Source organism: Eleutherodactylus coqui, chromosome 4 (assembly GCF_035609145.1).
Source record: "Eleutherodactylus coqui strain aEleCoq1 chromosome 4, aEleCoq1.hap1, whole genome shotgun sequence".
NCBI lineage: Eukaryota > Metazoa > Chordata > Amphibia > Anura > Eleutherodactylidae > Eleutherodactylus > Eleutherodactylus coqui.
Genome location: NC_089840.1, coordinates 129649510 through 129677461, shown reverse-complemented (window position 1 = coordinate 129677461; position 27952 = coordinate 129649510). Strand labels below are relative to the sequence as shown.

The 27952-nt window shown below is 43.6% G+C and overlaps 1 protein-coding gene across 2 annotated transcripts in view; it reads right to left on the bottom strand.

The window, feature by feature from the left end:
• LOC136625689 (transcription factor ETV7-like) overlaps positions 1 to 27952 on the bottom strand; it is a 55462-nt gene that overhangs the window by 26903 nt on the left and 607 nt on the right. For both annotated transcript variants that reach the window (XM_066600105.1, XM_066600106.1), the window contains exons 2-3: positions 13694 to 13823; positions 9372 to 9536 (exon numbers count right to left, since the gene is read on the bottom strand). In XM_066600105.1, coding sequence (XP_066456202.1) covers positions 9372 to 9536; positions 13694 to 13823 — 295 coding nt within the window. The remainder of the gene's footprint in view (positions 1 to 9371; positions 9537 to 13693; positions 13824 to 27952) is intronic.

The following is a 27952-nucleotide window of genomic DNA, read 5'->3' as shown; positions in this document are numbered from 1 at the left end:
CTCTACGCTCCACATGTTGGCCAGGCTCTATGAGCAGCGTAGAGCTATAGTGGAATACCAACTCCAACATGGGCGGCGCAGTGGGAGTCAGCCTCCTCAATTATTTACAGAAGAGTGGGCCTGGTTGGCAGACATCTGCCAGGTCCTTGGAAACTTTGAGGAGTCTACCCAGATGGTGAGCGGCGATGCTGCAATCATTAGCGTCACCATTTCTCTGCTATGCCTCTTGAGAAGTTCCCTGCAAAGCATAAAGGCAGACGCTTTGCGCTTGGAAACGGAGGCGGGGGAAGACAGTATGTCGCCGGATAGTCAGAGCACCCTCATGTCTATATCTCAGCGCGTTGAGGAGGAGGAAGAGGAGGGGGAGGGGGAGGAGCCTGAGGAGGAGGGGGAAGAGACAGCCGGTCCCACTGCTGAGGGTACCCATGCTGCTTGCCTGTCATCCTTTCAGCGTGTATGGCCTGAGGAAGAGAAGGAGGAGGAGGAGGAGGAGGATCCTGAAAGTGATCTTCCTAGTGAGGACAGCCATGTGTTGCGTACAGGTACCCTGGCACACATGGCTGACTTCATGTTAGGATGCCTTTCTCGTGACCCTCGCGTTAGACGCATTCTGGCCACTACGGATTACTGGGTGTACACACTGCTCGACCCACGGTATAAGGAGAACCTTTCCACTCTCATGCCTGAAGAGGAAAGGGGTTCGAGAGTGATGCTATACCACAGGACCCTGGTGGACAAACTGATGGTAAAATTCCCATCCGACAGCGCTAGTGGCAGAAGGCGCAGTTCCGAGGGCCAGGTAGCAGGGGAGGCGCAGAGATCAGGCAGCATGTACAGCGCAGGCAGGGGAACACTCTCCAAGGCCTTTGCCAGCTTTATGGCTCCCCAGCAAGACTGTGTCACCGCTCCCCAGTCAAGGCTGAGTTGGCGGGAGCACTGTAAAAGGATGGTGAGAGAGTACGTAGCCGATTGCACGACCGTCCTCCGTGACGCCTCTGCTCCGTACAACTACTGGGTGTCGAAGCTGGACACGTGGCCTGAACTCGCCTTGTGTGCCCTGGAGGTGCTTGCTTGCCCTGCGGCTAGCGTCTTGTCAGAGAGGGTGTTTAGAGCGGCTGGGGAAATCATCACGGATAAGCGTAGCCGCCTGTCAACTGACAGTGCCGACAGGCTTACACTCATAAAGATGAACAAAGCCTGGATTTCCCCAGACTTTTCTTCTCCACCAGCGGACAGCAGCGGTACCTAAACAATACGTAGACTGCACCCGCAGATGGAAGCACCGTTCTCTAGCACCATAAAAAACGGGAACCTTTTAGCTTCATCAATCTGAGTATTATATTCATCCTCCTCCCCCCTGAAACCTCACGTAATCATGCCGAACGGGCAATTTTTCTTAGGCCCACAAGGCTCAGTAATATTACTTTTGTAAACAATGTTTATACGTTTCAATTCTCATTAAAGCGTTGAAACTTGCACCTGAACCAATTTTTATTTTAACTGGGCTGCCTCCAGGCCTAGTTACAAATTAAGCCACAGTAACCAAAGCGATTAATGGGTTTCACCTGCCCTCTTGGTTGGGCATGGGCAATTTTTCTGAGGTACATTAGTACTGTTGGTACACCAATTTTTTTGGGCCCTCGTCTACAATGTAATCCTAGTAATTTTTATGGGCTTCGCCTGCACTCATGGTACAGCAGGCTGTTTGGGGTTGGCCGACACTTTTGCTACATAAATGTAACTGCGGCCTTGTCTATACTGCAAATACTGAAATGTGAAAGAGACTGTTATCTCCCTAAACTGCTGCAACAGGAATGCTACTGTGGCCTGTCTTGACTGCTACTACTACTGAAATGGAACTAATACTGTGCTCCCCCTATACTGCTGCTTCGGAATGGTTACTGTGGCCTGTCTTGACTGCTACTACTACTGAAAGGGAGCTAAGACTGTGCTCCCCCTATATTGCTGCTTCGGAATTGTTACTGGGGCCTGTCCAGACTGCTACTACTACTGAAATGGAACTAATACTGTGCTCCCGCTATACTGCTGCTTCGGAATTGTTACCGGGGCCTGTCTTGACTGCTACTATTACTGAAATGGAACTAAGACTGTGCTCCCCCTATACTGCTGCTTCGGAATTGTTACCGAGGCCTGTCTAGACTGCTACTACTACTGAAATGGAACTAATACTGTGCTCCCCCTATACTGCTGCTTTGGAATTGTTACCGGGGCCTGTCTTGACTGCTACTATTACTGAAATGGAACTAAGACTGTGCTCCCCCTATACTGCTGCTTCGGAATTGTTACCGGGGCCTGTCTAGACTGCTACTACTACTGAAATGGAACTAATACTGTGCTCCCCCTATACTGCTGCTTTGGAATTGTTACTGGGGCCTGTCTTGACTGCTACTATTATCGAAATGGAACTAAGACTGTGCTCCCCCTATACTGCTGCTTCGGAATTGTTACCGGGGCCTGTCTTGACTGCTACTACTACTGAAATAGAACTAAGACTGTGCTCCCCCTATACTGCTGCTTCGGAATTGTTACCGGGGCCTGTCTTGACTGCTACTATTACTGAAATGGAACTAAGACTGTGCTCCCGCTATACTGCTGCTTCAGAATTGTTACTGGGGCCTGTCTTGACTGCTACTATTACTGAAATGGAACTAAGACTGTGCTCTCCCTATACTGCTGCTTCGGAATTGTTACTGGGGCCTGTCTTGACTGCTACTACTACTGAAATGGAACTAATACTGTGCTCCCCCTATACGGCTGCTTCGGAATTGTTACTGGGGCCTGTCTTGACTGCTACTACTACTGAAATGGAGCTAAGACTGTGCTCCCCCTATACTGCTGCTTCGGAATTGTTACTGGGGCCTGTCTTGACTGCTACTATTACTGAAATGGAACTAAGACTGTGCTCTCCCTATACTGCTGCTAGTGATATGTTACTGGGGCCTGTCCAGACTGCTACTACTACTGAAATGGAACTAATACTGTGCTCCCCCTATACTGCTGCTTCGGAATTGTTACCGGGGCCTGTCTTGACTGCTACTATTACTGAAATGGAACTAAGACTGTGCTCCCCCTATACTGCTGCTTCGGAATTGTTACCGGGGCCTGTCTAGACTGCTACTACTACTGAAATGGAACTAATACTGTGCTCCCCCTATACTGCTGCTTTGGAATTGTTACCGGGGCCTGTCTTGACTGCTACTATTACTGAAATGGAACTAAGACTGTGCTCCCCCTATACTGCTGCTTCGGAATTGTTACCGGGGCCTCTCTAGACTGCTACTACTACTGAAATGGAACTAATACTGTGCTCCCCCTATACTGCTGCTTTGGAATTGTTACCGGGGCCTGTCTTGACTGCTACTATTATCGAAATGGAACTAAGACTGTACTCCCCCTATACTGCTGCTTCGGAATTGTTACTGGGGCCTGTCTTGAGTGCTACTATTACTGAAATTGAACTAAGACTGTGCTCCCCCTATACTGCTGCTTCGGAATTGTTACCGGGGCCTGTCTTGACTGCTACTATTACTGAAATGGAACTAAGACTGTGCTCCCGCTATACTGCTGCTTCAGAATTGTTACTGGGGCCTGTCTTGACTGCTACTATTACTGAAATGGAACTAAGACTGTGCTCTCCCTATACTGCTGCTTCGGAATTGTTACTGGGGCCTGTCTTGACTGCTACTATTACTGAAATGGAACTAAGACTGTGCTCCCCCTATACTGCTGCTTCGGAATTGTTACTGGGGCCTGTCTTGACTGCTGCTAGTACTGAAATGGAACTAAGACTGTGCTCCCCCTATACTGCTGCTTAGGAATTGTTACCGAGGCCTGTCTTGACTGTTACTATTACTGAAACGGAACTAAGACTGTGCTCCCCCTATACTGCTGCTTCGGAATTGTTACTGGGGCCTGTCTTGAGTGCTACTATTACTGAAATGGAACTAAGACTGTGCTCCCCCTATACTGCTGCTAGTGATATGTTACTGGGGCCTGTCTAGACTGCTACTACTACTGAAATGGAACTAATACTGTGCTCCCCCTATACTGCTGCTTCGGAATTGTTACCGGGGCCTGTCTTGACTGCTACTATTACTGAAATGGAACTAATACTGTGCTCCCGCTATACTGCTGCTTTGGAATTGTTACCGGGGCCTGTCTTGACTTCTAATATTATTGAAATGGAACTAAGACTGTGCTCCCCCTATACTGCTGCTTCGGAATTGTTACCGGGGCCTGTCTTGACTGCTACTATTACTGAAATGGAACTAAGACTGTGCTCTCGCTATACTGCTGCTTCAGAATTGTTACTGGGGCCTGTCTTGACTGCTACTATTACTGAAATGGAACTAAGACTGTGCTCTCCCTATACTGCTGCTTCGGAATTGTTACTGGGGCCTGTCTTGACTGCTACTACTACTGAAATGGAACTAATACTGTGCTCCCCCAATACTGCTGCTTCGGAATGGTTACTGTGGCCTGTCTTGACTGCTACTACTACTGAAATGGAGCTAAGACTGTGCTCCCCCTATACTGCTGCTTCGGAATTGTTACCGGGGCCTGTCTTGACTGCTACTATTACTGAAATGGAACTAAGACTGTGCTCTCGCTATACTGCTGCTTCAGAATTGTTACTGGGGCCTGTCTTGACTGCTACTATTACTGAAATGGAACTAAGACTGTGCTCTCCCTATACTGCTGCTTCGGAATTGTTACTGGGGCCTGTCTTGACTGCTACTTCTACTGAAATGGAACTAATACTGTGCTCCCCCTATACTGCTGCTTCGGAATTGTTACCGGGGCCTGTCTTGACTGCTACTACTACTGAAATGGAACTAAGACTGTGCTCCCCCTATACTGCTGCTTCGGAATTGTTACCGGGGCCTGTCTTGACTGCTACTATTACTGAAATGGAACTAAGACTGTGCTCTCGCTATACTGCTGCTTCAGAATTGTTACTGGGGCCTGTCTTGACTGCTACTATTACTGAAATGGAACTAAGACTGTGCTCTCCCTATACTGCTGCTTCGGAATTGTTACTGGGGCCTGTCTTGACTGCTACTACTACTGAAATGGAACTAATACTGTGCTCCCCCTATACTGCTGCTTCGGAATGGTTACTGTGGCCTGTCTTGACTGATACTACTACTGAAATGGAGCTAAGACTGTGCTCCCCCTATACTGCTGCTTCGGAATTGTTACTGGGGCCTGTCCAGACTGCTACTACTACTGAAATGGAACTAATACTGTGCTCCCCCTATACTGCTGCTTCGGAATTGTTACCGGGGCCTGTCTTGACTGCTACTATTACTGAAATGGAACTAAGACTGTGCTCCCCCTATACTGCTGCTTCGGAATTGTTACCGGGGCCTGTCTAGACTGCTACTACTACTGAAATGGAACTAATACTGTGCTCCCCCTATACTGCTGCTTTGGAATTGTTACCGGGGCCTGTCTTGACTGCTACTATTACTGAAATGGAACTAATACTGTGCTCCCCCTATACTACTGCTTCGGAATTGTTACCGGGGCCTGTCTTGACTGCTACTACTACTGAAATGGAACTAATACTGTGCTCCCCCTATACTGCTGCTTTGGAATTGTTACCGGGGCCTGTCTTGACTGCTACTATTATCGAAATGGAACTAAGACTGTGCTCCCGCTATACTGCTGCTTCAGAATTGTGACTGGGGCCTGTCTTGACTGCTACTATTACTGAAATGGAACTAATACTGTGCTCCCCCTATACTGCTGCTTCGGAATTGTTACTGTGGCCTGTCTTGACTGCTACTACTACTGAAATGGAGCTAAGACTGTGCTCCCCCTATACTGCTGCTTCGGAATTGTTACTGGGGCCTGTCTTGACTGCTACTATTACTGAAATGGAACTAAGACTGTGCTCCCCCTATACTGCTGCTAGTGATATGTTACTGGGGCCTGTCCAGACTGCTACTACTACTGAAATGGAACTAATACTGTGCTCCCCCTATACTGATGCTTCGGAATTGTTACCGGGGCCTGTCTTGACTGCTACTATTACTGAAATGGAACTACGACTGTGCTCCCCCTATACTGCTGCTTCGGAATTGTTACCGGGGCCTGTCTAGACTGCTACTACTACTGAAATGGAACTAATACTGTGCTCCCCCTATACTGCTGCTTTGGAATTGTTACCGGGGCCTGTCTTGACTGCTACTATTACTGAAATGGAACTAAGACTGTGCTCCCCCTATACTGCTGCTTCGGAATTGTTACCGGGGCCTGTCTAGACTGCTACTACTACTGAAATGGAACTAATACTGTGCTCCCCCTATACTGCTGCTTTGGAATTGTTACCGGGGCCTGTCTTGACTGCTACTATTATCGAAATGGAACTAAGACTGTGCTCCCCCTATACTGCTGCTTCGGAATTGTTACCGGGGCCTGTCTTGACTGCTACTACTACTGAAATAGAACTAAGACTGTGCTCCCCCTATACTGCTGCTTCGGAATTGTTACCGGGGCCTGTCTTGACTGCTACTATTACTGAAATGGAACTAAGACTGTGCTCCCGCTATACTGCTGCTTCAGAATTGTTACTGGGGCCTGTCTTGACTGCTACTATTACTGAAATGGAACTAAGACTGTGCTCTCCCTATACTGCTGCTTCGGAATTGTTACTGGGGCCTGTCTTGACTGCTACTACTACTGAAATGGAACTAATACTGTGCTCCCCCTATACTGCTGCTTCGGAATTATTACTGTGGCCTGTCTTGACTGCTACTACTACTGAAATGGAGCTAAGACTGTGCTCCCCCTATACTGCTGCTTCGGAATTGTTACTGGGGCCTGTCTTGACTGCTACTATTACTGAAATGGAACTAAGACTGTGCTCCCCCTATACTGCTGCTAGTGATATTTTACCGGGGCCTGTCCAGACTGCTACTACTACTGAAATGGAACTAATACTGTGCTCCCCCTATACTGCTGCTTCGGAATTGTTACCGGGGCCTGTCTTGACTGCTAATATTATCGAAATGGAACTAAGACTATGCTCCCCCTATACTGCTGCTTCGGAATTGTTACCGGGGCCTGTCTTGACTGCTACTACTACTGAAATGGAACTAAGACTGTGCTCCCCCTATACTGCTGCTTCGGAATTGTTACCGGGGCCTGTCTTGACTGCTACTATTACTGAAATGGAACTAAGACTGTGCTCCCGCTATACTGCTGCTTCAGAATTGTTACTGGGGCCTGTCTTGACTGCTACTATTACTGAAATGGAACTAAAACTGTGCTCTCCCTATACTGCTGCTTCGGAATTGTTACTGGGGCCTGTCTTGACTGCTACTATTACTGAAATGGAACTAAGACTGTGCTCCCCCTATACTGCTGCTTCGGAATTGTTACTGGGGCCTGTCTTGACTGCTACTAGTACTAAAATGGAACTAAGACTGTGCTCCCCCTATACTGCTGCTTCGGAATTGTTACCGAGGCCTGTCTTGACTGTTACTATTACTGAAATGGAACTAAGACTGTGCTCCCCCTATTCTGCTGCTTCGGAATTGTTACTGGGGCCTGTCTTGAATGCTACTATTACTGAAATGGAACTAAGACTGTGCTCCCCCTATACTGCTGCTAGTGATATGTTACTGGGGCCTGTCTAGACTGCTACTACTACTGAAATGGAACTAATACTGTGCTCCCCCTATACTGCTGCTTCGGAATTGTTACCGGGGCCTGTCTTGACTGCTACTATTACTGAAATGGAACTAAGACTGTGCTCCCCCTATACTGCTGCTTCGGAATTGTTACTGGGGCCTGTCTTGAGTGCTACTATTACTGAAATGGAACTAAGACTGTGCTCCCCCTATACTGCTGCTTTAGTTTTAGTTTAGTTCCCATCGCGGTGCTTTACCTGTATGCCACTAAGACACTGAGTGACTTGGAAAGGGGGCATAGTGCAGATGGCTTTCCCCTTGCAGTGTCGATTGAGCCACCTGACACCTAGACAGAATGAACACTGTGTAGGCACATGGATTCCCCATTGCTACGTAACTCTTGGCGACATTTGCAGCTCCTGACAGAGGTGGCACAGGATTGGAATGAAGATCGAATGTCGATTTGTCAGTGATACTCAACTGCATTGTGGGCTATCGCCCCGCCCCTTTTAAAGATGGTCGCTACCTGGCCCTGCCAACCCTCTGCAGTGTGTGCCTCCGGTTCCTCCAGATCACAGAGGCAATTATAAATTGACATGAGGGTGGTGTGGCTATGAAGTGAGCGTGTGGCATGGGGGCAGCTGAAGGGAGTGCAGTGACACTTTTGTGTGTGCAGCAGATGCTGGGTCATGTGGGGCGGTTGGGCAGCATGTTACCCAGGAGAAGTGGCAGCGGAGTGTCATGCAGGCAGTGATTGTGCTTTGTTGGAGGTAGTGTGGTGCTTAGCTAAGGTATGCCTTGCTAATGAGGGTTTTTCAGAAGTAAAAATTGTTGGGGGGGGGGCCCACTCTTGCCACTATTGTAGCTTAATAGTGGGACCTGGGAACTTGAGATGCAGCCCAACATGTAGCCCCTCGCCTGCCCTATCCGTTGCTATGTCGTTCCCATCACTTTCTTGAATTTCCCAGATTTTTACAAATGAAAACCTTAGCGAGCATCGGCGATATACAAAAATGCTCGGGTCGCCCATTGACTTCAATGGGGTTCGTTACTCGAAACGAACCCTCGAGCATCGCGGGAAGTTCAACTCGAGTAACGAGCACCCGAGCATTTTGGTGCTCGCTCATCTCTAGTTCCTTCACATTTGTCATGTTTTCACTCATGTGATGTTGCGTGAAAAAAAAATTGTGACATATCCTATCTTTCTGCATTTTGCTCTTTTTTTATTGCCTATGTTTCACTATGGAGCCTTCATTCTATCGCTACGTATGAACTTGCAATTTTTGTGCGATGCGTTTTTAACATTACAAAGTCCTATTGTCTTTCTCCAGAGAAAAGGAAGGCAGGCATGTTTCACACTATGACAGGTTTGTTTAGTATTGGTACCATGAACATGCATATACTGTATTCATTGATTGCAAAAACATGCCAACGGATTTTAGGATGCTTTTCTTGTGCCAATTTATTAGCGCAGTACGAAAAATTTGTGTTTGTGGAATTAAAATAAATGTCTTCCACGTAGACTTTAGGTGAAATTAATGTAAATGTTACACTACTCCATAACAGTAAATGGCTACAGAAAAATGTATAGCTCACATAAATACATAAAAGGTACGAATTATATCTTCACAAAAGGCATATCTCTATTAACGTGGCAAAGGTGACGCAAACAGCTAGTGTACACAATGTCAACCGTGAGTAATGTAGTACCTGAACTGGCAGAACGGGCGATAAAATCAGTTTTTGTAAGAATACACAGAGCTCTTCCATTCATTAAAAACTTGCTGTCATCTGTTTTCTTCAGTGAGTATTCCTCCTCTGCCCATCGTAGCCACTCAATCACATCATCCTTGCTCCACAGCGATGGATGGATTCCTGAAATGTATATGTGGATGGTGAGAATTCCCAAAACATTACTGTACGCTAAGTAGGGAGGGTGCAACAGTGACATTAAAATATGCCGCGTAGGAGTACTATACCAGCCCTTACCAGCCATGCTGCCTACTGTCGGCTACAGTAGAAATCATATAGGATTCATGCTTAAGAAATATAAGAATAATCTGGGCAGGAAACTTCTTTCATTATGTCATTGAATGGCTGTGATTGGTTAACCCAGCGCCGACTTTCATTGGCTGACACAATGCTGAGTTAACCAATCAGAGCATTAGCTTGCTGGAAGCGAGGCATTCAAGCCCTGCATCCAGAAAGCAATGCTCTGTGTTGGCATGGAGAAGGGAGCAACAGCCTGCAGCAGCACCGCAGACAATCGTGAGGACGAAACGCTGGCAACAGGTGAGTATAGACCCCCCCTGAGCCTGAGCTTGCGAGTTTTTTGACCTGCAAGCAGGCTTGTACCCCAAATTTTTGCTCATAAATTAGAGCAAAAATTCGGGGGAGAGCCTGCTCGCAAGTCAAAAAACTCGCAAGCTGAGGCTCTCGTAAACGCGAGGTACCACTGTATGTCCATTTAGTTCAGCCTATTATCCTGCAATGTCAATCCAGAGAAAGGAAAAAAAAAAAAACTTATTTTAGCAAAAAAATTATTTCCCGACTCTAAGTCTGAAAATTCCAAACCAAAAACACTGATTGTCATAGCATACATTAAAACTTTACTTTTAATGATTATTATTAATAATAAAAGAGAAAATATTTTTTTTTTAAAAACTGCAAAGCCTATCGTTTACCCTAGTGTTGCACACTACCTGATTAGAGTTCCTGCCCTGAAAAGGACGAGCCAGTCCTGTACCTGTCCCTAATGACCCCTAAAACTGATGAGGCGGAGGGAGGAGTTTTCCAAATGTACCAGGAGTAAAAAAACAATTGAGCAATTCCAGAAGATAATCTAGTCCAACACAGGTGCCTGGAGAAAAAAAAAATATACGAAAATGGCAACTACAAAAAAAACTCAGTTCCAATGATATAATACCGGGCTCAATAAACGTAGATCTAGCTACCAACAGAGACTTAGCCTTGAATATGAGGTATTATTGTATCACGCTCTTGTCATATAATAAAGATATCTATATTCCTGTTATACAACAGACAAAAGTTCAGATTTTCTAATGACTTTTCCTGGTAGATGGCATGGGTTCATCAGGGAAAATCATGCATTTAGTTGGATAATAAATGATTTTCTTCAGGAATGGTATCTTAAAGTTTTCCTATCATAATAGCAAATTATGATGGCTTGAGTATCAATAATGGCATTATGAACACAAGATACTAATATCAATATATGTCCATCATTATCACAGCTAGAGTGTCAATAATTATATGACGAAAGAACTGATCACCGAGATACACAAATCCAACATAGTACACAATGAGTGATATCTCAATACTCCTTATCGTATATTCTGAGGTTCAAAGTCAATATATAGTCAGCATAACACTTACATAGAGCTGCACAGTCAACATCTACCCAGCGTGGTCAATATTAGGCGGTTTACCCAAATGACATTACCATAAATATCAGTGTACTGCAGCAATATCCATATTATGCTGGGTGAATATTGAAGCACAGAAACAAAGTAACGTCCAATCATCTCTGGACAGCTGGTAGATTGCTGCCAGCATGAGTAAGTGAGGAGGGATATATCGGGCCATGTATCGGGGGCCGTGGGTGCATACTGATCGTATATGTATGTGTAGTCTTGTCAGACTTAAATGATTATACAATATTGGGGTAATGGAACTAGACCCAGACTGAGTTATAAAATCTTAACGCAAAGAAAAGAGTCGGGGGGAGTGGGACTCCCGGACCTTGCCAAATACCACAAAGCGGCACTGAGTTAGTGTGTACTCGATTTAATGCTTAGGAGATCCTCAAAACGATGGGTTGAGCTTGAGCAGGATTCAACCCCCTTCAAAGCGCAAGGCGTATTTTGGCTAAAGGGAGGCCTCGGGCAACGGGGGATTGTGGTCTCCCCCCTTCTAGGATCTATTTTAAAGCAATGGGATGGCTTCACGGTAAAAACAGGCCTGGTCTCGGTGCCCGAACCCTGGACACCCCTGATGGGGAACCCAGACTTCCCAATGGGTAGCAAGGCTTGCCCCTCCTAGACAGGATGGGGATACCCGTCCCTAGAATTCAGGACGTCACAAAAGCGGGTAAAATCAAACCGCTGGAAATACTGCTAGCAGAGGGGGTTCACTGGCCGGTGCGTGGTTCCAACACCTACAGTTAAGCCACTTTATCCGATCGCAAGATCAGATCTTAGAGATCACGCGGAGACCCACCCTGTTTGAGGAGATGTGTGCCACGTCCCCTGAAAGGAAAGGGGAGATCTCCGCGGTCTATGGCATATTGGTAGCCAGGGACGCCCCAGACGATGGGGTGAGCTTCAAAAGAAGCTGGGAGAGGGAATTGGGCCAACAAATCGAAGAAGGCGATTGGACCAGAGCTCTTACCATGACACACAAAATGTCCATATCAGGCAGACACCATGAATTGAATTACAAAATGCTCTCCAGGTGGTACCGCACGCCGGCGCGTTTAGTCAAGATGTACCCCAATATTAGCAACAGCTGCTGGAGGTGCCTGAATGGTGTAGGGTCAATGATTCACGTATGGTGGTCCTGCCCTCTGGTGTCTCCTTTATGGATGGAGATAAACACAGTATACAACGCCCTTACCACTATGGGAGTCTCTTTTTCCCCAGGGATCACACTCCAATCTATCATACCAGGCCCTATGGCTTTGATCAAGAAAAGACTCCTTAGGTTCCTTCTCCTGGCAACGAGACAAGTAATACCAAAGCTGTGGAACACCACGACATCCCCCACGCTTTTAATGTGAGTAAATGCCATGGACGACATCAGGTACATGGAAGAACTGAGAGCCAGGGACGACTCCAAACTCTCCAGTTATTACGCTATTTGGGCAACATGGATAACCTTCCGTGCCTATGATAAGTTTGACTTATGGTTAACTAATGGCGCGATACAGCCCTAAACATATTCATATGTGGACGCTGTCTTGGACAGTGCCCACACTCTGGTTGCTGCTGCCAGGCCGATAGGCCGCATACTATTTCAGTCAGGGCTGCCAAGGGCCCCTACCCTCTCCCCTTCCACCTACCTAACCTACTCCCCAATTCACCCCCTCTCCAGTTTCCTATTCCCCTTTTCTTTTTCTCTCCTTAATTCGTTCTTTTTCCGAGCCTTTTTCCTTCTCCTTCTTCTTTAACTACGTGATTTATCAGTATTGTAATGATGAAGGTCTCAGGACTTAGACGGATCCCTACTTCCTCTACGTACCTGAGACATTTACACATATATACACGAGTTCGTTTATATAAATGTTTATATGTACCTACACAGATATGTGTGTAGGTTTATAAGTTCCCACAAATTACCTATACTCTGTTAACAAATTCCACCATATCAGTTGTGGGTAACCGAACTGGGAACACCCAGAGAAGAGATTGCCGATCCCCAGGAGTAGAATCAGCAAAAACTACCAGGCACCCATAGGGACCCTATTGAAATTTTTGTACGTTTTATTTCGGTTGAAATGAATGCCTAAAATTGGACCTGATGTACTTTGTATCCTTGATGTTATGCTGAATAAAATATATTGAACTTAAAGTCAATATTCTCAAGTCACACACTTAAGAAACAGCACACTTAGAATACAGCACGCACACTCACACACTCACTTTTGTTTGCTTTATATAGCACTTATCTATAATTCTGCTCCTCCTCTGTTTGGAAAGGACAGAACAAGTTCCACAGATCCGATTTATCACACCCTGATTGGGTAACTTCACACTTAATTAATCACCATTGGAAAGCAATGTAGATTGCAAACTATATGTGCTTTTAAATTGAACAACGTTTAATCTCATTAGTCAAATTTAAAAACTAAATTTAGCAAAAAAAAACTAGCAGAAAATATGTCAATGTATTGTAATCATACTCCACCAAAAACCTTGCTACTTCTATGCAAACCATTAGTATAATCTATGTTATGATCCAGGGCTCTTTTTGTATCACATAACGCTTCTTGCATCACATTTTGTTCTACTTACTGAGACTTCCAGGAACTTTGCATATCACCTCTTCAGTAAAGAAGCAATGTGTTTCACAGTAGTCAAGTACATCCTGATTATGCTGAGGACACAATGCAATGGTTTGTGGCGTGATTGTCTTTATTTTGTCCTGCAATCATAAGAGATAATGATTGATGTTACATGGTGATCACAGTAAGCTATGATTTTTCCGTGACCATGTGTCAGCGTATGGCCCTAGTCTACAATTACAGTTATAATTCTTTGGGAAGGGTCTCTATGGTGCTACCTATTGGAAGACAGCATTCCCAGTCATAGTTACAAGACTTGCAATGCATATTTCCGAGAGGAGCACTGATGGCCTTATAACACCTTTAGGGCTAATGCCCATGGACGGATTTCTGCCACGTTCCCCGCAGGAAATCTGTGGCTGAATAATGCAGCTATTAGGTTCTATTGAACCTAATTAGAGATGAGCGAGCATACTCTATAAGGCAAACTACTCGAGCAAGTAGTGCCTTATTCGAGTACCTGCCCGCTCGTCTCTAAAGATTCGGCTGCTGGCGTAGGTGACAGGTGAGTTGCATCGGTGAGCGGCTGGGAGAGAGGGAGAGAGAGATCTCCCCTCCGTTCCTCCCCGCTCTTCCCCACTGGCAGCCGAATCTTTAGAGATGAGCAGGCAGGTACTCGAATAAAGCACTACTTGCTCGAGTATGCTCGCTCATCTCTAAACCTAATAGCTTTTCTGCCTGTCAGTGCTCACATGTGTGATTCTGCCGTGGATTTCCGCAGCAGGAAAAAAATGGCGGCATGTTCTATTTCACCGCGTTTTTCCGCAGCGGAGGTCTCTATTAATATAGTAATGAATCAATGGATTAATGGAGTAATGGATTTTTCGGTGATCACCAGTCGGTACTTTTTGTTTACAACCACGGTACTCCCGCGGCGTAAATCTGCAGGTGTATCCCGCTCCGTCCGTGGGCATGAGCCATTAGGTTCTCTCCCTAAGCAGAAACGATACCCTTCCCAACCCTATTTTATAGTTTTAATGGTTCAAGTAACTATCGTTGAAGTTCCACAAAAGTAAAGAGAAAAAGGTGAATACAAACTTCTTATATGAATGGCCAAGAGTTGATGCGAAATAGTATCACAATAAATGATATCAGCAGTGGCCTATCAGCAATATCCAACATATACAGCACAATACATACATGAATTATAATACATGCATTCACCCTACAATATAAAAGAAAATATAACAGCAGTAAAAAAATCCTTGAAAAAGACTAACATTAGCAGTCGAAACGTTGCAGGGTAGGCAGTGGGTCTATGTTGAACAATAAAGGAACTTCATTTGAAGATGCGGATGTGAGTATTCATCTACTTGCACCTTACGTTGCTGCTCCAACCATTACATTTGGTGATTATGCACTTGGGGATCTAACTGTCCAGATCCCTTTTTGGAGCGTGCAACATTCACTATGTATGGCTTTTCCGGAGAGATTTTTTTCTGGTTGTGCTGCTGCTATAAGACTTTATGGGCATTTGATTGGGAAGAGATGACGCAACCTGCTCAAGTAATCAAACCAAGAAATAAAGTCAAAACAAATTCAGAGACATTAAGAAAATTGGGTCCATATCAAGATAATTTGAAAAGATGATAAATTTGGTGCATTTTGCGCTGGAGAGGGGAAAATGACATGCAAAAAAGCATAAAGCAGCATAAAAATCATCGGATAATAAATTTCCCACATAGAGAATTAAATGAAGTTTTTTGAAGGTCAAAGTGACATGTTACATGTTCAATGTTCAGCTATGGCATGTGTGTGAACTTTATTAAGACTTTATAAAACTAGAGACTTTTAAGCTATTAAATACATTCTATGAGCATGTTAGTATACTTCCTGGCTAAGAAGCTATTCCAGTAATGACTAATGCAGGGATAGACACGGTGGTCCCTCTGTGGCCACAATTTGAAATACTGCCCCCTCTGTGTCTTCAATTAGTAATAGTCCCCCTTCTGTGGCTCAATTAATAAAAATGTCCCTGGTGTAATTAGTAATAATGCCCCCTCTGAGGTCCCAAGTGGTAATTATTCCCCTCTGTGGCTTAGTTAGTAAAAACACACCCTCTCTGCCCCAATCAGTAATAGTGACCCAATTAGTAATAGTAACCCCTCTTTGGCCCACTTAGTAAAAATGCCTCCTCTGTGCTCTAATTAGTAATAGTATCTCCCCACTCCCCTGCTCCTCTGCCAAACCTCTGGCTAGGCAACAACATTAAAAGCATCTTCTTTTACTCACACAGACATTCTGGTTGCTATGCACTTTAAACACAGCATATCCTGACTCCTCTACCCATCTCCTGCACTAAATACAATATGAGCAGGAGACAGGGGAGGAGTCAGAACATGCTGTGTATAGATCATGCATTTGGAACTCTGTGTGAGTAAAATAGGATGCTTTTATGTTTCTACCTGCCTAGAGGTTCAGGAGCCGGTCTCAGCAAGTTGTTATTGTAGTGTACAGAAGTTGTACACTCCATACTAATAATGTGGAGGCTTCATTTGGGTGTGTTTAACTTTAGGGTAAAGTTGATTGTTTTTACATTCACTGCACTTAGGAAACCCTAGTCTAGCCCCATTGTTCAGTTAGCCATATGGAAGGTAGCTGCCCTGGGATTGGTGGATAGGTCCCTCGCACAGGTTGGTCAATAGAAGTTGGTATAAAATAGAGGAGATCTGTTGTAGAGAGAGGTTCTCAGGAGAGTAAAGACCAGAAGAAGGAGAGAAGAGATCAGCCTTGAAGAATGGAGGAAGCCAGTGCGGTCAGAAGGAGTGACGTGTGAGTACAAAAGCTGCATAAGAATTGAGGAAGCGAGAAACTGAGCTATAGAAAGTAATAGTTGTGCTAAGATAAGAAGAATAGAGGAAAAAGTAAAACAGACAAGGAGAATAAATGGACAGAATAAAGTAACAGTAATTACAGGAAAGCTTCATACCTAAAGAAATAGAAAAGAAGAAAGTGAGAGAAGCAGGAGGGCAAATCATAGAGGACAGAAAGCATTCACATGCTTATTTACTACTAAAGAGCCCATCAGTGTTCAGATAAGATGTCTGCACTTCATGCCTGTACTTGTTCAAATCGTTGTACTAGAACTGCCTAAAAAAATTCTACCTCAAAGTGAAGTAATTCTGATTGTATTGAAGATGCTGGAAAGTCCATTTCTTTAAAGCAATAAATAGTTTTATGTTTTCCCCATTTATTCTGCCTCCTGGAGTCCCTTCCCACCACTGAACATCTGCACTGAGGTACCACACCACACTTCAGGAGAAAGAAACGTTTTGTTTTATTTTTTCCCATTTTCATATTATTATTTTGTCCAGCACAGGTCTCGGCATGTATACGGATTGGCATCATGAATTGACAACTAACATCTTACCCTGCCAGACTTTGTGGGTAGCTCAAAAGCCAAAAAAAACCTAAATTATAGGCCACTGTGACTACCACCATAGCTGCCCACCTCACAGCAGGTCTGGCTGGTTGCATTATCATTCGGGTCTTGTTCCCTGCAGCTTAATTATTTTTTACTGCCAGCAGAGAAGAGCATGCCCCCCCTCCCCTTTTCCTGTGCAGCTGAAACAGCTGAACTACCATCAAGTCCTGGTTATTTATCAATGGCTGGCATCTGTTGCTCTTTAGAATCCAGCCATTGCTCCTGGCTCTTGTTCAGCTCTGGGCACCACTGCGCTAGATGGTGGAGGTGCGCACAAACTCCTGATGCTAGATGGCATCAGTACACAGTACAGCCATGTCCAGAGTTGAACAAAAGCTGGGAGCAAAAAGGATAAGTATATAATCTGGTCTGGGGATTCAATATTTTTTTTGTCTAATCTGCTGTCGGAATGAAGTTAGAAGTCTGGGGTCTGAAATTAATATAGGGAGGTTGGGATCTGAATATATTTAGAAGGTCTGGTCTGGAGTTTGAATTAGGTTAGGGCTCTGGTGTAAACATAGAGAGAATAGGGTACAAAGATATTTGGGGGTCTGTTCCATGGGAATCTGAATATATTTAGTCCTACCCTTTTTTATAAGCCATACCCGTTGGAAACGCCACTTCCTCTTTGCTCAAACCTGTTTCTCAAGTGTGACCCTGTAAGCGACTATGATATTATTGTACCTTGACGCCATTGGTAGATAGGGGTTTGACAGGAGGAACGCCCCTCTCACAGGTTTTGCATTGGGGCCCGGGAGCTTCAAGTTACGCTTCTGCTTTGTGGCATCTCTGAAGCACCACTTTGAAAAGGTGCTGTTTATATACAAGAAACTACTATGAAATTGCTGTCACTTGTTTATTATTTGTTTTTATCCATAGGTAACTTGACAATTGAGAAATGGCTGCTGCTTACTGCATGACATTGTGGCATTGTGTTAATGAGAACCTATCCCACTGAAAATGCAATCCATTCTGCAGGCATCATACTATAGAGCAGGAGGAGCCTAGCAGACTGATATCTAGTTTTATGGGAATGATTCAGTATAACTTGTATTTTATTCATTAACAGCTCTGCTAATTCTGTGCTTAGAGGTCCAGTGGGTGGTCCTATCAGTGATTGACAGCTCTTTCTCTATGTATAATCATACATACATAGCTGTCAATTACGGATAGGACCGCCCACTGGACCTCTAAGCTCAGAATGAGCAGAGATTTAAATCTGCTCAGCTCCTCCTGCTTTATAACATGATGCTTGCTACTTGGACTGTACATTCAAGCTGACAGGTTCCCTCTAAGTGATAGATTCCTATATGTACTGTAGATCTAGAAGACTCTAAAAAGGGCATTGCTATTTTTCGTAAAGTAGTATCCTTAAAGGGGTTGTCCCCCTTCTAGCTGTTTTCAGTGCCCCGATTTGCTATTTCCTGAATCATATTGAAGTGAATGGGAACCAGCCTGCTCACACGTTTCTGTAGGTTGCATATGCAGCATTAAAGGGGTTCTGTCACTAAAAAAGAAAAATGCTATACTTATCTATTCCTCCCCCATCATTCTACTTACCAGATCTTCCCCTCTCTATCTTCTCCTGTCTCCTGCAGTCCATGTTGTCACTTCACCTCCACTTGCCTGATTCTGCTCCTTCCTGTGAGGTTAAGTACATTAGGTTGGCAGTCTGCCAATGAACGTTACCTCACAGCTCACAGGCCAGCAGGGGGACTGCCTACCTTCTTCAGAGATTGCTCATGCGATCTGTCTCTGAAATAGATTACAATTCCTTCCTAGGCAGTGAAGCTACACCACAGGGATGTGACCTTCACTGACCCAGCAGGAAGGAGTTTGTGATGAGCAGGTACGGCTCCCATTGATTTCAGTGAGAACCGTGCCTGCAGTTACAAGCGCCGGCCATTACACGGAAATTGGCACAGAGTCTTCTGCTACAAACTCTGTGTTGTTGCGGTGCTGACAGCATGCGCCCGCTCAGCTCATCAGTGGGGGTCTGGAGCGATGGACCCCAGCCAATCAACTATTGATCACCTATCCTGATGATAGGTCATTGATAGTATTTCTCTGGAAAACCCCTGTAAGTCTCAAATAAAATGTCTTCTTATTTTCACTTTCAACCTTTCAAGTTTCTTGTTGATTCTTAATATACAGGGTATTCTCCTGAAAACTTGAAGTGAATCTTACAAAAAACAACAGAATTACTTAACAGTAATTGGGCTTCTACGAGCCCAAGACAGCACCTCCCATCGGACAGGAAACTGGACCTCCTCCCAACCTCTTTAAAAGGTGGGAACACCCATGCCTCCTCACTCTGTAACAAGATCCACAGACTTTCGCTTAGCCTTCTTTCTTTTTAATATATATCTTTTTTATCTGCATTTAAAATCAGAGAGGGTGGGAATAAAACAGTGCTGTCATGGGCTGATGGACAACTGATACCAGTAAGTAATCCTGTTGTTTCCTTTTCACCCATGACACAACTTATGAGAGATTAAACTAGATTGCATTTTAGGGGGGAATACTGCATGAAGGACATTTCTTCCAAAAGACATCTGCTCATTAGATGAAAGGTCTAATCTAGAATGCCTGAAGAATATGTTAGGACAGCTCCAGGTTGCCGCTTTACAGATTTGATCGATGGAAGTATTAGCCCTTTCTGCTCGTGAAACAGATACTACTCTGGTAGAATGGGCTTCGAACCCAGAAGGAGGAGAAGTCTCTGCTGATGAATAAGCCAACAAAATGGCCTGTGTAATCCATTTTGCCACTATCTTGGCAGTAGCTTTTTCTCCCTTATTGTTACCCTGAAATTGTACAAATAGTTGAGAACATTTTCCCCATTCCCTCGTGAGCACTTAATATTTCCGTAGGGTTCGTCTGACATCCAGATTCTGAAATTCTGCTTCCTTTTCGTTCCACAGATGCTGGCAAAATGATGGTAAAATGATCTCCTGGGAACAATGAAAGTTTGTTTCCACCTTTGGAAGGAAAGTAGGGTCCAGAATAATAATTACCCTGTCCTCCAAAATATTAGTATGGGGGGAGAAGAACAAAAAGCTGTAATCTCCACCACCCTTCTAGATAAAGTGATTGCTATCAAAAAGCTAATTGGTAAGATAGAAACTTTATAGAAATTTCATCTAAACCTCAGAAGGATCTTTAGATAATTGATTCAAAACCAAACTTATTATCCCATGGAGGAACTCTAATCTTTATAGTAGGAGTTAGCCTGCAGGCTGTTTTCATAGAAGTACAGGGTTTAAGTTTTCTATTCAAGCCTTCCTAAAGAAAATTTAGAATATCCGAAATAACAGGACCTATTGAGACATCTACTGTAATCCTACAAAAATTGAAGAATGCTTTCCAAAGTCTAAGATAAATGGATGACATCACTTTCTTCCTACTGCCCAGTAAAGTAGTATTAACTTAATCTGAGACCTTCATGTCATAAAATTTGCCACAGCATTACATCATACTGGGAGGGACAGAATTGACAGTGGCATTTAAAGGGTTAACAGCTGCTATCGGCTGCGCAGCCGATTACAGCTGTTGCCGCCGGGTATCAGCTGTAATAAACAGCCTGCACCCACGATATATGAAGATACATACCCCGACCCCGCAGGACGTAACTGTACGTCCTATAGCGGAAAGGGGTTAATATCAATATGCAGGAAAGAAGGGTCATCTATGCACTCTAAGTCAACAAGGAGATCACCATTAAGCCTGTGGATAAGAGTGGTATTATAGTCCTCAGGGACTCATCAGACAACAAGAAAGAAGCAGACAGACAGCTGACGGACACCAGATAATATACCAAACTGACTCAAAAATATGTGAGGGAATTGAGAAGGATCATCAGAAGCCTGTATGTGGGCTCCACAAAGCTTTTGGACATGATACCAGAGGATTGGAACATTCTACATGTTTCCAAAACTACACACAGCTGGTAACCCAGGGAGGCCAATGAATTCAGGTGTGGGAACCCTCACTGCAGGAATCTCAGGATAGTGAGAATGTATGCTCAAACCACTGGTGAGAAACACAACCAGCTACTTGCAGGATACTACGGACCCACTGAACAAACTGTCAACCGTAGGTCCCCTCCCCGATGGCGCCATCATGGCCACCATGGACGTACAATCCTTATATTCCAACGTCCCACACAAAGATGGAGTGATCACCTTCCAGGCGCACCTTGAGAACAATGGGGTTGCCTCTGAATCTGTGTTACAACTTACAAGATTCATCCTCAGACACAATTATTTCTCCTGTGGCAAAGAGATATTCCTGCAACTCAATGGAACCACCATGGGCAGTAAAATGCCAACCTTTTCATGGCAAAACTGGAGAGTCACCATTGTCCTGCTTAAGCTACATTGATGACATCATAATCATCTGGGTCAACACCGAAAAAGAATTCCATGAGAGATTCAATGCACTTCATCCCACCATAAACCTGGCATTAAGCTGCTCATATACTGAAATCAACTTTTTGGACACCACCATAAAGATTTCAAACAACTCAATACAGACATCCCTATACCAAAAACGGATTGACCGTCCCACATACCTCAGATGGGACAGTTTCCACCCTAAACACATCAAAAAGTCCATTCTCTACAGCCAGGCCATCAAACACAACTGGGTCTGCTCCAACCCAACAGACAGAGAGGAACATTTATACCATCTTAAAAAGACATTTATAAATCAGGGCTACCATCCCACCTCAACTGATGACCAAATTACCAGAGCCACCAGGATACCTAGAAATCCAGAGCCACCAGGATACCCAGGAAGGAAATGATTGAGTACCTCTAGTAGTGACCTACAATCCACAGCTAGAGGTACTAAGGAACACCACAAAGAAACTCCATCATACCCTACATAAGGATGACTGTCTGAAAACCATATTACCAGACCCCTTCACCCCCTTCTTCTCTGTTACAGGCAACCTCCAATGTACTGACTGTGGACAAGTTACAAATCCCCAACATACATACAGCAGGACTATAAGATCCATAGGACGTTCACATTTTGCACGTCCGATGTTGTGTACCTGATCCTGTGCAGTAAATGTCCTACTGGGGGCCTTTATGTTGGAGAAACAGGACAAAAACTGAAAGTGAGAATGAGGTCTCACTGCCACACAATTAAAGAAAGACAGAATTACCTGTGGCCGAGCACTTTTCTAGTCACAGATGCAACATAGAACACATGAAAGTCACCATATTCAAATCACAAGGCCATAGAAGAATTTGGGAGTAAAAATTTATAACAACTTTTGACACTTTCAAAAAAGGGTTAAATTCTTCAAGAGGATTCATGCTGGACTGGGAAGAATGAGAAATCTATAGCAGAGGTAATACTCTAGCCTAGTGACACCCTAACACATTCAGAGAACATATAACCTTCACATCTTTATCAATGGACTATTTAAGTATTTATTTATTTCTTTACTCATCCTGTTCTGGTATTTTTTAAGTGCAAATTAATCACATCATGTCTGTGCCTTGTCATATAATATCCACAAGAATACTTGGTTTCTCTTGCTAAGAACAATCACAATTTTTCTTAAGAAATACGTCCGCTCTTCTGTCCATAGGATCTTTCAAGATCTCAAGGTCCTCAAAAGATAAAAACCCTTTTTTAACAATTTTAGGCACCAACGCATTCACTTTTGGAGCTGTCTCCCACGTAGGTGTCTCCTCCTTATTAAAGGAATATTTTCTTTTTAATAGACTTTAAACAAAGATTTTTTTTTAATCTGGCTTTTTTTTACATTCTCTATTGATCAATACCTTAATATTTTCCTGAATAGGTAAAACTTTAACCCTTCTTGGCTTCAAACTGTCAAACATCTAATCCTGAATGGAAATGGCTTACTTAGAATCATCAAGATTCTTTGTGGCTCTAGTTGCCCAGACAGCGACCAATAGGGGGGTTGCTATTGGCCTCTGGCTGGGCAGCATCCCTGGGACCACTATGGGGGTCACTATTACCATTAGGACCACTATGGGGGTAACAGTTAGTACTGGGGCTAATATAGGGAACCCTCTTGCTACCATGGCCACAATAGGGGTCACTATTACTACTGGGACCACAATGGGGATTACTATCACTACTGGGGCCATTATGGAGGCATTATTACTACTGCAGACACTGTTGAGATCACTATTACGGCTTGTTAACATTTTGTTCGTAAAAATACACTATGTATTTGTCCAACCAAAAGTTACTTAAATTCTTTATTTTAGTTTTAAGAAAACATTTTGAACATCAGAAAAATAAAATGTTTCAAAAATATGATACACAATTCATCAGGTATTACAGATAGCTACTGCTTCGATAAATATCCCTTGGTTCTCCATTTGTGGCTATGTGAAGAGGGACTTAGTGGAAATATGCTAATGGAGCTCTGATTGCGTATTTCTGGTTCAATTAACTAGAACTGGCATAATAATTTAACAATATATGTGCAACTGTAAATAAGGGGTAGAAAGAGTAGGGCGGATCTGGGCTGTGTGGGTTATGGACTAAGGGACAGGGAGATGTGAATAAAGTAGGAGAGGGGAACAGCATATAAACAAGAAAGAAAAAGGGAGGGTGAGGGGAACCATAGGGTAGTGAGGAGGAGTCAGTTAAATCTGGTCGCTAAAGAGAGATTTATACTCAGCTGTGTATTGAAATGTTTTCCATCGACCCCATGATGAGATGAAGGATTCATTAGTATCGTGGAGTGACGTGGTGAGATCTTCCATCTCCATTATCTCATTCACCCTGTGTATTCAGTGGGACAGTGTTGGAAGCGTGGCCGATTTCCAAAGAGCAGGTACTCATGCTCTAGCAGTGTTGATAAAATATTTTAATATAAATTTACAGTATGTCTTTGGTGGTATGTCAGTAAGGTGCAGGAGATACAGGAGCGTCGATTTTGGCATTGCTAGATGTAAAACTTTACAGGTTGTCTTATGGACATTCTGCCAGAAGGTCTCCAGTTGTGGACACCCTCAAAAGACATGGAACATGTCCCCATGACATCGCCAGCATGTGGGGGGAACTGATAGGAACATTTTATGTAACTTAGTAGGTACATGGTACCAGTGAGAGAGTATTTTGTAACTGGCTTCTTGGTATTTGCTGGTGATGGAGGATTTATGAGTGAATTTGAATATTTTGTCTACCTGAGATCAAGAGAATGTGCAGTCAAGGTCCTTCCCCCATTTAGTCAAGTATTGTGGTTTGAAACCGATTGCCAGGGAGGTTAGGAAGATATAAAAGTCAGATAGGTCCGAAATCCATGCACGCAGACTCAAAGTGAATTAGTTCCCTGGTAAAGTCTAGGGGTGGGGGAAGGGTAGCAAGCAAATGTGAAAGCTGCGCGGAGCTCCAGAAATCCAGAGGGGATGGGTCTGTTACGTCCTGGAGTTTGGCTAGTGATAGCCACTTGTGTCTTGCCAAGAAATATGTGGCCCTACATCTGCCGGCTAGTCTCTATGTGGTACCTTCTCTAACCCCATTAGAAGTGTTACCAAGTAATAGGGAGGTGGATGGGGATATATTTGGCTGGCCAAGGAGATGCCTGCAGGTATGGAGGGTTGGTCCTATCGTAAGGTGACCCGACAGCACATGTGGTATGGTTCCTGAGAGCCAGGGCAATAGGTTCAGGGGGATCTTAGTAATATCTTGCTCCAGATGGACCCCCAACTTGAGATCAGTATGACGACATCAATCTTTGAAGGAGGGATACCTCATAATATTTTTTATTGTCTGGGAGATCCGGTGTGTTTTTATGTGTGTAAACACATTGCGTATTTGCACATGCAAAAAAGAACACAGACAGGCTCATTGGAAGGGTGTGCAAATATGCAGTGAATACACTTTTGTTTTCGGTGTATCTCTTGAGGGTACACAGCACGCCATCAAGAGAAACCTTCCCCAAGTGAACACTTTCACACAAACTTTTCAACTGATAACTCCTTCCTGGGAGACATTTACAACACCACTTTATGCAGTATCACAGTACAAGGGCAACAACAAAGTTCTTTCTCTGTACATTGTGGCAAATCAGAAACCTGTAAAAAAAAAGAGAAATGGTCTGTATTGCCCATAGCAATGAATCACAGCGCAGCTTTCATTATACAGTCTGCGTTTGAAAATGAAAGCTGTGCTGTAACTGGTTGTCATGGACAACAAAGATGGTTTCTCTTTTACACCGGTTTCATAGCCCCGTTTTTCAAAGACTACAGTTTTCAAGGAGGTCTATAAATAATGTATAACTATGATGCTGAAAGTGTTTAAAACAGCAAGTGGACTAATTTCTGTGCAAAACACACATTATGTTCATCCTTTACAGAGAACGTGACGAATCCATGGGGGTACTGAAATTAGTAAGTAGTCATGAACCTAAAAAGGAGATGACCAGTTTGTAGGATGATGATAGAGCCAGCGGATTTGGGGAGGGTGCCAAGACTATTTTGTTGGATGGTGTGCATCTGACAGAAATAGGACGGAACACAAGATGTCATTTGGACGTTTTTTGGCAACCGTTTAGTCAGATGAAGAAAGTTTAGATATATATAGTAACGAACTGAAGTCCAAGTCTGGCTGAGAGGTCAGGAGGGACATAGCCCCATTTGCAGTAATTAGTGAATTTTAATGACTGCAAAAGAAAATAATTTGTAATGTGGGAAATAACATGTTAACAGCTTTTAGTTTTTTTTAGTCTGGAAATAAAGTAAATCCAACTAGCAAAACAATTATTGCCAACAACAAAGAAGAATTTTGAAGCACAGATGCTACATGTTATAACTGATGGGACTGATTTTCATAGGTCACTTTAGTACAATGGTTATGATAGAGAAAATATTTGTTTATTTATCATTAATCTTCATTTATGTCTTTGGTAAGCTTTAGGGCTAATGCCTACGAACGGATTATCGCTGCGGAATTCGCAGTCAGACACCCGCCACGAAATGCGCAGCAATGTCCGTCCATAGACATGCTGTGTTAAACGATTCTCCCCTGCCCAAGCGCAGACAGCTTCCATTGCAGTCAATGAAAGCCGTCTGTCCCGATGGCACGATGGCTCACCGGGCAAGATGCTCATGGCGGATACGGAGAGGTGAGTATGGAGTCTCTGGGAGGTGCTGGGTCTGATTCCGCTGCGATTCTTCACATGCGGAATCCAACTGCGCCGTGAGCATGAGGCCTCAAACAGCAAGAAGAGATCTGCAATATCTATCACATACAGTATCTATCTATTTATCACATGTCTATCTATTTATCTAACTATCTCTCATATCCATCTATCAATCACATATCTATCAATCTAATAACTATCTCATATCTATCTATTTATCAATCTAATTATCTATTTATCAATCTACTATCTATCTCATATCTATCTATCTATCTATCTATCTATCTATCTATCTATCTATCAATCTAATATTTATTTATCTATCTCATATCTATCACATATCTATCAATATAATATCTATCTATCTATAAATCTAATATCTATCTTTCTACTTATCTATCTATGTACCTATGGTGTTTCTCCAAAAGAGGCACTGGGTCTTATTTTCGTGGGATGTCCTATAACAGCGGCAGAGCGCCGCAATTTCACTTTTGTTTTCGGAGGTAGCGCACCTGCCTCCAACAGCAGCTTTGGTATACTCCATCATCGATATGGTGTGCTAGACGCAAAAAAATTGAACAAACAGCCCTCGAAAATCACGATCAAGCACATGTCTGCGAAGCTCCCACTGAAATCAATGGGAGCGTTATACAGTGATTACCACGACGTTTAAAACACAGCGGTAATCGCGGTAAAATGTCTGTGTGCTACTTACCTAGCAGGCACTGTCTGGGTCTCACCTGCTGGGAGGGCTTATATTTAAACTCACCCCCCTGAAAATCAGGGTAGGTCTTATTTTCAGAGAAACACGGTATCTATCCATCCGTCTATCCAGAAATAGATTGATGACCCCTTTAATAAATCATGCACTGGATCACTGGATCCCAATCAGTGGGTTAGTGGCTTCACGACCCCCTGCACTGTGGTGATTGACATTATTGCAGACATATGCTAACTATGTGGGCGGTATAATACTATGGCCAAATTTCACACTGAAAAATTTATCAGCAAGTTTTCTTGTTCCTCCATATTTAATTTGTCTGTCCATTTTTGAGTTGAATGCATCTCTGGACAATCGCTCAAAGCTGAATGTGGCTCACAAGTTATGGGAGCCTTGAACGCACACAGCACGCTCTTTGGATCATGTGTGAAGTAGCCTGTTCACATGATTTTTACAGCGCTATAGCAGTGATCTTTACTTGCGGCTATAGTGCGTGAAAACAGCGCTCGTCTGAACGACGCCTTTAAAGGAAGATTCCTGATATACATTCAGGTTGTAGCTTGAAAGTCTGAAAAAGTACAAAGTTCTGAAATCCTCCATGTAACTCTAAAGTAAAAATGTGTAAAGCTACTTTCACACCTCTGTTAGGGTCAATTCAGGGCGTCCGTCTCTTAAGAGAAACTGAAATAAAACAGAAAAAAATTGATCCGTTTTTTTCCCATTGATTACATTGGGGTTTAAAAAAAATAAAAATAAAAACAAAACGGAAAGCAAATGGAAACCCATCCATTTGCTTCCATTCCGCCCGGTTTCAGTTTTTATGTACAGAAAAATAGCACTGTCTGCAGCAATATTATTCCATTAAGAAAAATGGAAACCTGATTGAATGGAAGCAAATGGAAGCCTCTCCGTTGGCTTTTTT